The 15,406-nt window shown below is 48.3% G+C and overlaps 1 protein-coding gene and 1 pseudogene across 2 annotated transcripts in view; one reads left to right on the top strand and one right to left on the bottom strand.

Moving 5' to 3' along the window:
- ASTN2 (astrotactin 2) overlaps positions 1 to 2,434 on the bottom strand; it is a 357,525-nt gene extending 355,091 nt beyond the window's left edge. For both annotated transcript variants that reach the window (XM_054848678.1, XM_054848677.1), the window contains exon 1: positions 2,004 to 2,434. In XM_054848678.1, coding sequence (XP_054704653.1) covers positions 2,004 to 2,340 — 337 coding nt within the window. In that variant the 5' untranslated portion in view covers positions 2,341 to 2,434. The remainder of the gene's footprint in view (positions 1 to 2,003) is intronic.
- Positions 2,435 to 3,408: 974 nt separating this feature from the next.
- The window catches only part of LOC129215634 (CMP-N-acetylneuraminate-beta-galactosamide-alpha-2,3-sialyltransferase 4-like), a 90,690-nt pseudogene continuing 78,692 nt past the window's right edge, over positions 3,409 to 15,406 (top strand).

The raw sequence follows: 15,406 nt of genomic DNA on the forward strand, positions 1-15,406 counted from the left end.
AACCATCGATGAACTTAGAAAATGATGCAGCGGCCAAAAAACACTACGGAAAACCCCGGCATTACTTCCTGCACTAGAAAAACAAGCCAGCAGAAATCCTCTAAAGCACTCACCCAGAAAAGAGTTAACTGCAAGCAAGACTCAGTTGCCACACCAGGAGACGGTAAGAAATGCAACAAATTTGAAATATCAGAACATCCACAGCAATTCATGAGCTAGACCTTGGGGAAGGACAAGCGTTTTACCTTCTCTGGAGGCAACGTGCTGATTAATTTCACGACAGTGATGAAGCCATCCCACCACAGGCAAAGCTTCCATTTATCTTCCGATCCGACTGACGCCTGTGGGTTCAGGGGAACAGGAGGGGACGTTTTGGGGTCTTTTGTCCGGGAAGGGGCAGCAACAAAAAGAGGGTTTTGCAAGACAAGTGCTCCACATTAAAGAGTACACACAAAACCAATATCCCAGGCAAATGAAAGAGAATTTTTTAGACCAAGACATGGCCTCTTTATCGGCAGTCACTCAGAGAAATAGGATTTGCTATATAAGATCATGTCTCTGATCTATCAAGACAAATTTCTCTCCTCCAACTTGAGCTATTACCTAAGCTACACACAGAGGGGTTTCTTTGCCTTCTGATATATTTAGATCAGTGCGCAATTCACACTCAGTCCCTGAAGAAACTGTACTCTAATCTGAAAATTCAACTCAGTGAACCATGAAACTTCTTGTTACTTTTAATCACTGTAAGGTAAATGTCATTCCTACTGCATCAAATCTTTGATTTTTCACTTTTATTACTTGAAATAGAGTATCTGGTTTGTTTGGGATTTTTGTGGTTGACCAACCGTGTCTAAGGAAGCCACACTGCAAAGCCAGAACCCAAGAGGCTCAAGAAGTACCACCAACTTATTTATTACAGGCGCTTGTTACAAGAAACCTTCACAGAAGGTAAAATGACGGGACCAGGAGACACAGACAGTCATTTTCCTACGCTGGCACATCACACCTTCCACAAGCTATGGGAAGGGACTCGTGGTAGGTGCCCACCAGGTCAGCCTGCACGCGGGCACACCTCGACATGCCTGTGGCACGCAGCACGATACGCTGGAAGTCACAACCCAGCGATGCCAAGCAGTATCTTGGACCTAAAGTTAAGCAGGTACTCGAATTATCCTAGGTTCAGACACCAAAAAGCAAGAAAGCTAGCAGATAAAGAAGAGATCAACAAAAAACCTTCGGTGACCTGGCAGAGTAAACACCGCGCTGTCCATACGGCATCCTCAACGGTTCCCTTGGAGGATCCCCAGGCTGATTAAGGCACAGAAAAGGATAAAAGTGACCACAGGCAGCTCAGGCACCTCATCTGAGACAACAGCATCAGGCATCAAGACGAAAGTACAACAACAGAATTATTTCTAGTCCCATCCCCCTCCCCACAGAAGCTGAGATCGGAGGAAAGTCTGCAGGCGTTCGCCACAGACCCAGGCGCCGGAGTTGTGCGTGAAGCAAGAGCGAGCTTCGAGAATTAAGACGAAGCATTTATAAAATTAGGCTCTGGCTGGAAAGAGAGCCTCTCCTGCTCTCCCAGGCTCGGTGGTACCTCCTCCAGGGCTAAGCATTCAAGTTGGAGCACAAGAGGCAGCACCCATCACTTTCTAGCCTGAGCAGAGAGCTTTACTCCCAGGGCTTTTAAAACGCAGCAGCCCTCAGGCCCTGCTAAAAAATCCCTCTCCAGCAGGAAAAAAAAAAACCCAAAAAAACCCAAAAACCAAACCAGGGTGCAGCAAGGGCAGCGTTAGAAAGCTCCAAAACACAACCAGGCTGTCCACGATAAGGGGAGGGCGAATAAAAATCCCGGCGCAGCAGGGTGAGAGCCCGGAGCCGGCTGCCCGCACCGGGATGCTCCGCGACCCGGGGAGCTGCGGGGGGGGGGGGGTGAGGGGCAGGAGGGATCGGCGGGACGGGACGGTACGCGGCGGGGCAGCGGTGCGGGCACCTACCGAGGGTGAAGAAGGGCAGCTCGGTGTTGTCCAGGTCGTCCTGCACGGCGACGCGGCCGGGCAGCTCGCTGCGGACGAAGAGCAGCAAGCGGGAGTCGGCGGCGGCAGCGGCGGCGGGCGGCGGGGCGCCGCTCCAGCTGATATCGTTCTCGCGGAGCACCGGCAGCGTGGACACCGTGACCGTTTTCACGCGGCAGGGACCGGGGGGCTCCCGCGACGCCGCCGCGCCGGGCCCGCCGCCCAGCATCACCGGCAGCAGCAGCAGCAGCAGCAGCAGCAGCAGCGGCGGCGGCGGGGGCGGCGCGGCGGAGAGGCGGCGGCGCGGCGGAGCGGCCATGCCGGGCCGGAGCCAGACGCAGGAGAGCCGCGGCGAGGCGAGGCGAGGCGAGGGGAGGCGAGCGGAGCCGGGCGCACTGAGCCGCCCCAGCCCGCCGCCGCCGCCACCGCCCGGCTCCGCCTCCCGGCCCGCCCCGCCACCGCCCCCCCGCCCGCTGCCGCCGCCGAATCGCCGTTCCGGGGGACCCTCTGCCGCTCCCCGGCGGCCGACGGACCCTGCCCGCTGCCCGCGGCGGGGGGGAGAGCGGCGGCCGGGCAGCGCCCCCGGCTGAGCCCGCCCCGGTGTGCCCGGGCACGGCTCTCCCCCCCGGCATTAACTCCCGCCGGCCCCGGGCTACCTGTGGCGGCTTCTCCGGTGTCCGGATGGGCTCGGCGCCGGCCCTCACGGCCGGGTTGCCCCCTTCCCCTTCCTCGGTTCGCCTGGACTGCGCTCTCCCTCTGCTCTTAGATTGCTCCCACATCGCTGCTGCTGCCCTGTGCGCATCGCCTCTTCCTTTTCTCCTTCACGAAATCCAGCTTTCCCTTCCACGGCTCCCCCCCGTCCAGCTGATCGCCACGCATACCCGCAGGGTACCCCTCCTTTTAGGCAATTGCCGGGGTGCAATAGCACAGAAATGTGCTCCCTGTGAGCTTTTATAGTTATTACCCTTTCATAAGAGAATAGACACCTCCAGTGTCCGGGGCACAGGACGATGGCTTGGAATGACAAGCCTGGAGGACACAAACTGGTGGCTTCTAGCAAAGATTTTTGACCTGGTCTTTAACAGCCGGCGTTGAAATGGGAGCCAGAGGAATAAATGATGCTGAGGTCTGATCGCAGATTCCTATATCTGCCCATCGCACGGATGTCCCGCTGCCACCTGAGGGCTGGAGTTTGTGCTTGAAAACAAACCAGGTGAGCTCCACTGCTGCGGTTTTAGCTCACGCTCTGCCTTGAGCCACTACGGAGCCAAATGGCTCTTCCGATGGGTAAGCTGGAACGACGGGGATCAGCTTGGAGGCAAACCCTGTCCCTACGGGGGGACACAGTTAACCCCAGAGCCACATGAACTGCTGCCCACAGTGGGGCATGACTAACGGAGACGAGGAGAGGCAGCCTACGGTAGTTATGAGTCAGTGACTCACAACAACAATTTCCTAGTGACTGCCAATCTACCTGATTTTATTTGTAGATGTACATATAAAAGAAGATGTCAAAACCCTAACAAAGCACGCTTAATGCTCAGGCTTATATTATTTCCACAAGCTAATTAAGATCAATTCATCACATGCCTATTGAGGCAAAACAGCCTTCTGAGATACCTAGGTCATCAAATGTTAAAACCACAACAAGGACAGAATGGCAAAGAACGTGAAATCTAGCAAACAAACAGCTCAAGTCCCGCTCCCGGGGGCCAGTCCCCACTCCAGGAGCAGCCCCAGCTCCAGCTCAGAGCCTTAACAAGCTGCAGCCCCCGCTGTACAGGCGTCGGTGTGAGTACGGTGCCTATTTCCAGCTACAGGAATAGAGAGAAACCGAAAAGCGCTCACCAGCAGAGGCAACTAGTTACAAAACATTTAATGTGGGACCCCAGCTCTGCCTCACTACGAGCGATGACGTTTCCAGGCACGCTGGGAAAAAAAAAAGCAAGCAAAAATGCACTCCTAAATATCAGTTGTTGGTTGGGACAACTGTAATAGTAGAGAAAAGTTTTCCCTCTTTTTTTTTTTCTTTTTTTAAAGGGGGAAAGGATAGCTTTTGGACTGGCTTAGGCTGTTGTCAGTACACATACTAATTTCCAGGCATTGGCAGGGGGTGTGCTGATTTACTTTTCCTAGTTTTGAAAATTCTTCTAGGCAAAAATAGCAAAGAAACAATACTGCATAGATATGCAAAATGACACACTAGTAGAGAGTACATCTAAAAAGTGATGAAGTACTTTTAAAATATTTTTTAGAGCTGGAAATCCTGAAAAAGAAAAATCTCTATTGCTGTTTAAGGCCCCATCTCTGTTACTTCAATCTCCTTGTAACCACTTGCTGCACAACTGCATGTGTGTGCGTGTCCTAAATAGAGACTTTTTTTGCTGTCGAGTACCGGAGGATGTTGGCAAGGGGCTGTCCTTGGGGTGGGAATGGGATCCAGAGATACCTACTGCTGTCACAGCTCTGGGCTGTTTTGCCTCACTGTACTCATAAAGTACTGCTAACAACTATCTTCTGAGAAACACACGGAGATTTTTGCAAGTCCTCCTGTACAAACATGGACACAACGATAAAGGGAAACGTTCTGCAAACCACTGCCTTTAAATGGCTACGTTCAGCTTCAGCTGAGCCTAGATCCTTCCCGGTGTAAATGCAAATCTCTGTTCTTGTTTTTGGGAGAACAGGATTCCACCTGCTTTTTAGTTCCAAAGAATTGAGCTAAACACAAAACTTCACTGTTTGGAAGCCACCAATAATATTTCCAAAGGGAAATATGTTAGTCCTGGTTTACAACTGAGGTAACGGATTTCTATTACCCACCCTGAGCAGCAGTCAGCAGAAAAGTAAATGGCACGAACAGGGTAAAGCACATCACACTGAGAAAGTTTGAATATTGCAAAATATTCTAGGGACACTTACAGCAATTTACATAAACTTGCTAATTTTGAATTAAGTCTATGCAAACTGTGGATTTTCAGGCCACTTGCATAGTCCATAACCCAGGTTTCTATTTCTAAATGAGGTCTATTTTTAATATTTTTTTTCCTATTCTTCACAGATCCAGACTTTCCTCAGGGAAGCCGGTGACTGCCTGACCATCGATTTCAACAGCATCAGGGCCAAGAAATCAGCGAAAACTGCCTTTCCTAGCAAAAACTCAGGGATGAAAATGGAAATCGTCTTGCAAGTGAAAGCACATTACATTGACAAGACCCATCTGGGTAGGGTGTGATGGGGCGGGTAGGGGATCTGACAGGTTGTCAGGAGACACCGGCTCCGTTCTCACCTCGGCTGCTGACTACGCAATTTGGGGACAAATCCCTTCTATTTCCCATCCTTAGGGTTTGTTTCCTCTCCCACGTGCAGAAACTCAAGAAAATAATCAGTTGTTACTGTAAGAGATAGGATTTTGACAGCCCTCGGTGCCTCTCTATCTGTAACAGTCCCAAGCGTAGGGTTTTGGGTACAAAAAGCACAGACTTTCTCGGCATGAGCTGGGAGTTTCTCCGCTATTGAGCGGCAATAGTGGGCTGTTATGAGGTGGAGCAGCCTCTAGAAGTAGGCAGAGCATATGTCGTGTGTCATGAGAACCACGAACCTTGGCTGCGCTGAACTATGTCTACATCTGCCTACATTCATTCCCCATTTTCACCTGAGTGGGTTTTTTTTTTTTTTTTTTAGCAGGAACTTTGAGACACTCTTCAATTTATTTCTTATTCCTAAGCAGAGCAGCTCAGCCCCAGGGTCATTTTCTTCCGTATGACAATACCCCACATGGGATTCAGGCAAACTCATGATTTTGTGCCTCTGCGGAGAACTTTGTGCAGACATTTTGCTGGAAGAGGCTTAAAATATCTATACTATCTAAGTTTAAAAAGGATGGGGAAGGGTCACAGATGAAGCATTCTTCGACTTCAATCCTGTGAGCTGGACACCCAGAACTAATGCATCTTTTATCGGCTGGCGTGGAGGAGGAGGTTATTGCAAAGATATCAACAGCAGCTTTCTGAAGTGGTTTTCAATTGGCCCTATTACCAAAAATACGTACATACAGCAGCAATCATTAAAATGCACTATGTATTTACAATATAGAGGACAATTTATGTCTGTAATGCATATTGCAAGTCCTACTCCTAGCAAGTGGAGGAGAAAGTCAGTCATACAGCTATGATGTAATCAGAGGCTTATATTTCACCCTGCAAGAGTCACATCAGCATCAATAACTCCACTAAAGAAGTGAGAAGGGTTTTTTTTTATATTCTGAAGGAAACACCACAAAATTAATTTTGTTTCTAAGCTGCAGTGTATAAAATGCTGGTCCGCAGCCATATGGTATCTGACCATGGTCGACGACCACATTGCTCAAGCTGTGCTTTTGTCAGCTCTCACAAGCAAAGCAAGAGACAGGCTGGGTCAGCAATTTGGAGAAACGCCTCCTGGGAGAGAGAGAGCACGAGGGGATGCAGAAAGTGCCCTTTGCAATTCAGTAGGTGACGTTCTTGCTTCTAGGTTAATAGCGAGCCAACAGACCCCTCGCTGTGCTCAAAGCTGCAGGAGATGTTGTCTTTCTGACAGGGCATCAAACTAGGAGCTTCCTGACCACTTCCAGAGAAGCACCCTGAGGGGACACTCTGCAAAAGCAGGGAAGCTAAAGCCAGCAGCCAGGAGCAGCTGAATTTCCTCCTTCCTTCTCAAATACAAGCGGCTGATTCCTACCTTTTACCAGACAGACGTGAAACACCGCTGTGCGCTGGGAAACAGCCCCCGGGCCTGGAGTGGTAATGGGGGGCTGCACAAGGTGTACAGCCGGGAAAGGCTGTTAGGCGTTTTGGGTTGAGGTACAGACTAAACAGTAACATCACAAATAACAGCCTTGACTTACCCAGGTGGGAAGGTTGTGGTCAGGTGCCCATCACCATGGCATCAGGGCATTTTCTAGTTTTACTCCCCCCAGTGCTGTCATCTGGCACTACCCCCCTCTGTAAGTCACCCTGAGGTTTTAGCCAGATGCCACTGGTGTATGGTATCAGCCATGTGCTAGGCACCTTCAGGACCAAAGCCACATGAAAAGGGACCTGGCAGATCCTAAGGCAAGTCCTTACAGAGGCACCCAGTCAGGCTACACCTCCCCTCCCCAAACAGCCCCATTGCCGGAGGGAGGCACGGGGCAGCCTGGCTAGCAAGGACGCTTAAGGATGAAGGGAGAACCCAGGGACAACTGGAAAGCAGCCTGTTGCTCCAAAGTCCAGGGAACATGGCTGTTCCTTCCCCTCCTTCACCACCACGTAGCCGCTCCATCGCCACCTGCCCTTCAGCACTCTTTCATGAGCAATAACAGCCTCCAGCGTGGCTCCTCTCCTTCCCAAGATGAAAGAAACTTTAAATGCATGTAACTCTTGCACTCTACTTAATTAATCAGTTTCTGCATTACAAGTGAAACTTCTTTGATGCATGAAATATTAAGGAAGAAGAAAGGGAGGGGAAGGAGAGGGGAGAGCGGTGGTGGGGGAGGTATTGGCTTTCACTGCTCGAGATGGATGGGCTAAGGGACCCAGAGCCTGAACTGCAGACGGTGCATCCGCAGCAGGACAGCCTGCGCAGATAGATGCCAGCGAGCAAAGGATTTTCCCTGCACTTCTGGCCTCTCGGGCAGATGGTTTTTACTCCACGTTCAAGCCCTACATGCTCATCAAGGTTTGCTCACACAGGCACAGGAAGGGGACAGTGCCTGATTAAACTTTCATGAAAAATAATCTCTGGTTGATTCATTGTTTTTTATCTCGTGATGGCTGTGAGAAAGTGAAGCAAAATGAGTCTTTGGTGAAGAGAAGCAGCTCCGTTCTAGAAAAGCCAGCCGGGCTTTTAGTCAGATGAGGCTCTCCCAAAGGATGTGTGAGTAGTTATCCGTGTTACGGGTTTGCAAGTGCCATTTCCACACTGAACTATGAAGGAGAGAACGCAGAAATCCACACACGTCAGCACAGATATTGCAGCAGCCCTCAATAGCGCACAGTGAGAATCCAGTGCCACAGTACCAGGTGTGTACGACACCAGAGAGCCGCTCTGCTCTAAAAAAACCCCAGAAAAGCCTTTTCTCCCAAACCACCACACTTGATGAAGAGTCACCTGTCAGCTCTGCCCAAGAGTCCAAAGCAGAACCCAGAGTCTCTTTGCTTTCCACCCTGCTCCTTCTCAGCTGACTCATTCAAGAGCTGGGTTGGTTTCTGAAAAAGCATCCATCAGATCAGAGCTGCTCGTGCAGAATCGCCAGCCCCTCCAGAGCATCGCGATGGGCCTGGCGGCTGCGCAGCCCAAGCCAAACAGCCAGGTAACGGGTTCTTCATAAACAAATGGTGATGGTATAGCCTGCATTAGCTGCATAAAGGGTAATAAATGAATAAATGGGTTAATTATATCCACCACAGAATTTAATTAGACCATCTCTGTTCACTCTGCTTCAGCCAGAATCTCAATTATAAATCTTTATTTTCAAGGTTTTACAGCTTGGACATAAAAATTTGCTCTGGGCTTAAACATGACACACAAGGTCTTCTGTTCAGGGACTGCTCCAGTTTTTTTAACCAATCTTTTTTAAAAAGGTCAGGTTGGGGGACCAGATGGCTCGAGGGGAAGGTAATGAAGATGCAGGGCTTTTCTGAAAGAGGTGGCTGGCTGAAATTGTGGGCAGCTTAACAGAGCTGAGGCACTATTAAAGACTGCTGGGTGAAACCATGCTCAACTCTCACCGGTCCCCAACAGGCAGGAGCCCTGATTGCAAGATGAAACCGGGGCTCCTGCTAATTGGCATCCCCACTCCCCAGTGGCAGCAGAGACCAAGGACCACAGCAGCTGGGGAAAGGGGTCCCCCAGCCCCCCAGGCAGCCACGGCAGGGGAAGATCCTACACCTGGATCCTGCACAGGGAATGTGCTCCAGGGCTGCCAGGTGTGCGCTGGCTGCTTCCCCCATGCAACCAGAATCACCCCCCTCCTTCTCCTCTTCAAAGTCCTGCTCCCAGGGGAGGAGCCGGGTGATTAGAGTAGCTGGGAAAACAGAAGGCAAATCAGAAAGTATTGCACTTTTTAAATTGTTATGATTTTGAAGGTAATTTAGGACCCACCCTCTGCTTTCTGGAGTTGACAGTATTGAAATCCAGTACTTCTGTCTCGTTAAATGCGCTCTGAAATATTCTGATCATTTTAAAATGTCGATAGTGTTGCAGAAAAAAACAGAAAACATGTTTACCAGCAGAAGCAGCATCTACAGTCTCGGGTCACATCCTCATTCAATCTGAGGTATGTTATTTTTTATTCCTTCATTGAGTTAATTAGTTGATTTGCTTCTCCCGCCTCATGCCAAACCCCCACCTCTGAGTGAAAACAAGGATTGCCAGCAGGGACCAGTTCTCAGCATCCAACCCTGCTGGTAAAGACTGTCACCGGGCAGTCCCCGGGCAGAACAAGAACTGGTCGTCGTGTCTATAAGCTCAGCACATATTTTTAGGAGCACTGCAGACGCCTGTTCATTTTCTACAAGCTTTGGCCACCCTGGCCAAACATCAGTGTGTTTTGCAAAGATTTTTTTTCCAACCCCCCCCCCCACACACACACACACAATGTTCTTCTGCACATACTACGTGTCCTAAATACATACTCACTTGGTAAACTGGAACAAATCTATTAGGTAAGTCAGGCTCCAGTACTGCTGAATACATATTTAACCAGCAGATCACAACAGTTTATTGTCTGGTTGGTGCACTGTAGAATTTAACCCTTAGGAAACATTGGCATGCATCAGGCAGCCAAATTACTGCTCAGAAAGCTATGATATATTGCACGAATTACCGGTAATAAAGAAAAAGATATATGGGATGGATTAATCAAATCATAAATTTCTTAAATCTCTGTGGCAGTCCATAAATCAAATTTGGCTGTATGTTTCTGGCCCTTATTCAAAGTATAATATGGAGCAGAGATGACCTACATGTACAGAGCAGATTTTTTTTTTAGCCAGTTCAGAAGCCCTGGGTAAATAATCAAAGCAAGCAAACACCTTTCCTAAAAAGATCATGTTCATGTATTTCAAGCTGCATCACTGAAAATGTATGCGCTTTTTGGAAGGTAAAAGGTGTATGTTCCTGCACCAAGAATTAAACCAGACCCAGAACAGGTACTACTGGACTAGGCTAGACATGACACAGCTGGGATCTGCTTTAGTTCCGTGTGGCAGAGACAGGTCTTTCCTAAGCACAGACAGCTATCCCAGCCAGGCCTACCAGCCGTCCTGATTTTTTAGATGCTTACCCCATTTTGTGTGCAAAGCAGCTGGAAACCCTGGAAAAGAATATACTGCTGGGAGCCCAGGATTCACAGCTCCATCGCTGCTGAGGTTCAGCTGGATCTCAAAGAGGTCACGCTCCATCCGGGCTGATTTAAAAGAAATACTTGACTAAGATGAGCAGAATATCTTGTGCCCTATCCTTATTTCCGTTAAAAACTGTCACTTTGGAATCATCCCTTTACACCTAAGCCCTCACCCAGCTCAGACTGACCCTTGTTTTTAGCCCACTTAAAGGCACAATTCCCCAGCTCCTGCAGCTATTCACCTTCTGCTGGTTTTACGTGCAGGGAAGAAGCCTCCGATAAGACTTCTTCCATCCCTAACCCTGCCTAACGCCAGCTCTTGCCTCAGGACCTTTGCTGCCCCAGTCAAAACTGGATTAACAAGCTTGCCATGGGACAGCCCTTTGAACATCTCGGATGTTTTGGTGTGAGGTCTGAAAATAAGAGTGACAACGTGCTCAGACTGAGCCCGCTCCACAGCCCGAACATCAATACGTATTTACCAAAGGGAGCAGCAGGCTTTAGAAGTTCGATTTCTTTTTGACTGTCCACAAGAGACATGAAACCAGGAGATTAAATGCCAGGAATAAACACCTATAAATAAAACAGACTATTTAAATCCACCAAAGCCAGGACATTTGTCATGAAATCTCCTGCTCTCCCCCAGTGCCAGCACAGCGGTGCTTCTGACTCTGTTTACAGCTGCACAGGACAACAGAGCATCCACCTTCACTTTGAACCTGGCTGCTGCTCTGCCAGGCTGTGAGCACACTGCCCTTACACACTGATTACCAAAGGCCTGCCTTGACCAAGGGACTGCAGCTGTGGATTGTTTCACCCCCTTCTCCTTTCTTTAAAGGAAAGTGAAAGCACCCACTGAAAAAGCCCATCTGCTGAAAGCCTCTGACAGAGCTTAACCTGAGCCTAAGTGGGAGAGGGTTAAAAAAACCTGAGATGCTCTTTATCTAAAGCCAGGCACAGGGGCTGCAGCAGGGAATTTGCAGGCTGCGTGTCTGGCAGCGGATGCCCTCTGTTGGCATCTTGTAGAAATATGATTAGATACGCAAGCTGGTAGCTCAGGTCTGTGCAATTCACAATTCACCCGCTGTTTATCCTGTGTGGAACAGCCCTTAGTGCCGGGTGTAATCTATGAGCACAAAGTAAACAGCAGCCCCGGCCCCAGCGTGCCCACTGCTCGGTCACAAGCAACGCCCCTGCACACCAGAGAATATTTGCACACCCTTTGCAGCGCAGCAATGCAAACAGCACAGAGCAGGGAGCTGCAGAGCCTTCCTACCTCGCTCCTGCTCTGGCTGGGAGCTGTAGGGAGATGCTCGTGGCTCAGTTTGCCAGGGTAAGTGTGGTCCTCCTCGGTGGATGTAGAAGCTCTGCGGTGCTGGAGCAGCAGCTTTCCGCAGGGATCAGCTATGTCAGCAGCTCCAGGAAGAGCATCCGAGTCACAGATGAGCAAAGGGAGCACAAGGGTAGAGGAAAGCAATGATGCACAAGCAGGGCCTTGCAGCATACATAAACACTGAGTTTGCAGATCATGGTTTTCTCCTCTAACCCCCTTCAAGCACATGTATAAAAAACCCAAACATGCTGCTGCCACACAGGCCAACAGGTTGAGCAACTGCTCCCCTGTGACCAAGCTTTCTCCTGCCCCATGCACCCCAGAAAGCAAGGTCAGCTGGTGCCTCCTGGTAGACCTCATGGCCTAAGGAGCATGAGCACAGCAGAAGGGTCCTGATCAGATAGACAGTTTGCAGTGAGGAATCATGGCACCTTGATTAACCTCTTCAATGCATGTGGAGGTCACTATGACACATGTTGAAGGGCACATCCCTCCATGGAGAAAGGCTGTGCATGAAGAGGAGATCTGGAGGGCTTAGCTCCATCATGCAGCATTGACCTGCAAGGAAGGACCCACCTAGGGATCCTTGCTGTGACTCAGACCCACCTCATGGCTCACAGCACTGCTGATTTTGCCTTGCCAGCTGCCTACCTGCCCACCCTGGGCATCTGAGGTGCTCTGGTCAATGGCCAGTGAGGCAAGTGGCACTTCTGGCCCCCACACCCAGGTGCCATGAGGGCTGGTGCTCCTTCAGGGCCAGGAGCCAAGGGGCTATTGTGGCCACCAGTCCATCCCACTATACCTGAGCAGGGTAGTGGGGCCAGCTGCTGAGAATCCACAGTATCAGGGAGGTTTGTAGGGACAAAGCAAGTCCAGCATCCATCCAGGAGACCAGTCAGTAGGACAGGACACAGAGGAGCAGCATGGCCACCAGAGATCTGGGGACAGCCCCATGCACAGCCCAAGAGAGCCTCAAATACTGGGTCCAGACTTAAATACAGCTTGTGATAGCTGGGGCAGGTGGGGCTGGTCAGGTTGTTAATGCCCATTAGTCCTCCTGGCCCTGACACCATGGGAGAGGGCACATGTGTATCCCCTTGGCAGATGATGTCTGTAATTCAGTCTCCTGTGAAGAAGGAGACCAATTGTTCCCAAGGACTGATCTCCTGGCTTCAGAAGTGTCTCTGTAGCTTTGTACAGTCCTGGGGCTCTGGGTAGCACTGTCCTGTGAATTTGGGGGTCCCATCAATATGACAACTGGTGTTATGCCTTGACATTCACCCCCACGGTGAGGGAAGGTTTTTTAAGCTGTAGATGCTGAGTATCCCCTTTTCCAAGGTGCAGGAGGAAGGGACCTTTCAGGCTGCGCAGGACTAGAGATGATGTCTCCAGTTGCTGGGCTTGGGCTCAGGAAATGCTGAAAGCTAAAAGCAAGATGCACAAGGAGAGCTCCATCTTTAAAATCACCTTTCATGGTAGGTCAAAGGTGTGATGCCACTGTTTGCCCCATCTTCAAAAGTTGTCTCAATAAAGAACAAACACAACAATTTTTGCGAATGACTTGTGGATATTTTATTGCCAAAGAAAGCAAAAAACAAACTCTGAGCCAAAGGAGATCATAAGCAATAAATGATGATTATTCCAGTTACAGTTTTCTCTGTACTCCTCTCTGAGGAGACTTTGTAACAGAGATTATATATGGCAAGAGTGAATTTACCCTTGGAGGGGATCGAAGTACCTTTTTCCTAAAATGAGTTGTAATCTTGTTTTAATGGTAGATAGAAAACAAGGCGCAGACATGGCTTGTCTATATGTATGGGGGGGGCTCTTGTAAATCCTATTTTGGTATATCAGGGATAATCTAAACAGCTAGTAATCAGAAATGTGATTAATCTTAAGTAAAGCCTGTGAAGCCGGTGCAAATATTTGTCACTTATTCAAAAGAAACCATAGCAAGATCTGCCTTAAGAAAGGCATATCAAAGAATATCAAAGTTCTTATATCTGAATAAAATCACGCTATCCTGCCCCATGACACAAATTTAGCCAGTCTCTGCGTTGCAAGAAAACATTTCTAACCAATTAGGTGTTTACTGGAGAAGCTCTCAATATTGCGAATTATTAAGAGCATTTTGATATCCCCCTAAATCAGCTCAAAAAGGCAAATAAAAGTTTGCGGTGGTATTTTATAGCTTCATCTCATCTATGAAAATATGGCTGGGCAGAGACCACGCTGCGGCTGCCCCTTCTTGTGCTTCGCTCTGCTAAATTCTCTTGCTCGCGCACCGAGCCTGCGAGGACCTGGAGCAAAGGACAGGACAAACCTGTGGCTTTCAGCTTGGTTCGGGGTTTTCAGACCCCGCTCGTTCCCATTGCTTTGTGGAAAGAGTACCATGACGTTGGATGTTGGATATAAGCTTGGCTGCTGTCATCCCTTCGTTGGGGGAAGGACCTGGTAATGTCTTCAGCTCATGAATATGTAATCTGTCGAATGCCTATGCAGAACACTTCTAATTGCCTTTGTTCTTGTGGTGCGAAATTCTCAGAGCATCTTAAGAGTTTTTCTTTTATTCAGTCAATTTTCTGAGTAATTCTTTTAGTTTCATCAAGGTTTAATAGTAACTGAAATTCTGTTTCCAATGAGTCCAAACCACCTTACTTTTATGTATAAAAGTCTTCCAGCTCTCAAAATAGTCGTCTTAATTTAATTAATTCTTAAAGAGTGCCTTTAAACTTGAGCAGTCATTAAAGAAGTTATTGTCCTTTTTTCTTAACAACGGTTAGTGAGGTGCCTCTTGACAGATAACTAATTCCCCAATTAATATAAATACTCTATGCTTCAGCTACTGCTATAGTAGTAACCAACTGCAGCATCATCTGACCTTGCTGTGTTGTACATAAAGCATCTCACCAGTCATGTAGCAAATGCAGCGCGGAAGTTATTTTGCGACTGTCTGTACACAGATGCACAATACTCGCAACTGCACATCTTGAGAGAAGCTTGTCATTTCCAACATTTAAGAAATCAACCAAGCTTTACAGCAACAAGAGGAAACACGACTTGAACAGGAGTAGCTAACATCTTCCAGAGACTGTTTTCCAGTCCTTGGTTTGTTTTTGTTTGAAGTCTTGAAAGTGTTTATAGGCAAAATTATTTTCAGTAAGAATAATATATCACTTATTTTGGCTGATTTAAAGTAGATATTTCTTCCTACATTACAAAAACCCCCCTGATTTTTATCATATGCCTTATGGATCTGGTAACACATTCCTACATTCCTCTTTTGCCTAAATTTTCTGAAAGGTTTATTTTTTTGCAATAAAACTCATGTCTGTGCTAAAATACTGTCCTATACGCTTTTTTTTTTTTTCCTCTTTGCTGAACCACTCTTTTTAGCTGTTGTGTGTTGACCAAATGGTTTCTGGCTTTACAATCTGTCACTAGTAATACATTTACAGCTTGCAATTAAGGGCTTCAATTAAATATTTTGCACAAAGCTGCATGTTCCAATAGCCAATCCTTATATATTTTCCAAAACATGGCAAAAAAGATAAGAGTATTGAAAAGTAAACCAAGATTGAAGTTACAAAAATGGCCTTTAGAGTCTGGATAAATATACACAGAGTTTTATAGCCACGGATGTTATCTCTTTTGATACTGAGGCTTGCCCTTGGGTGACAGAAAGCA

The sequence above is a fragment of the Grus americana genome, chromosome 20 (genome assembly GCF_028858705.1).
Source record: "Grus americana isolate bGruAme1 chromosome 20, bGruAme1.mat, whole genome shotgun sequence".
NCBI lineage: Eukaryota > Metazoa > Chordata > Aves > Gruiformes > Gruidae > Grus > Grus americana.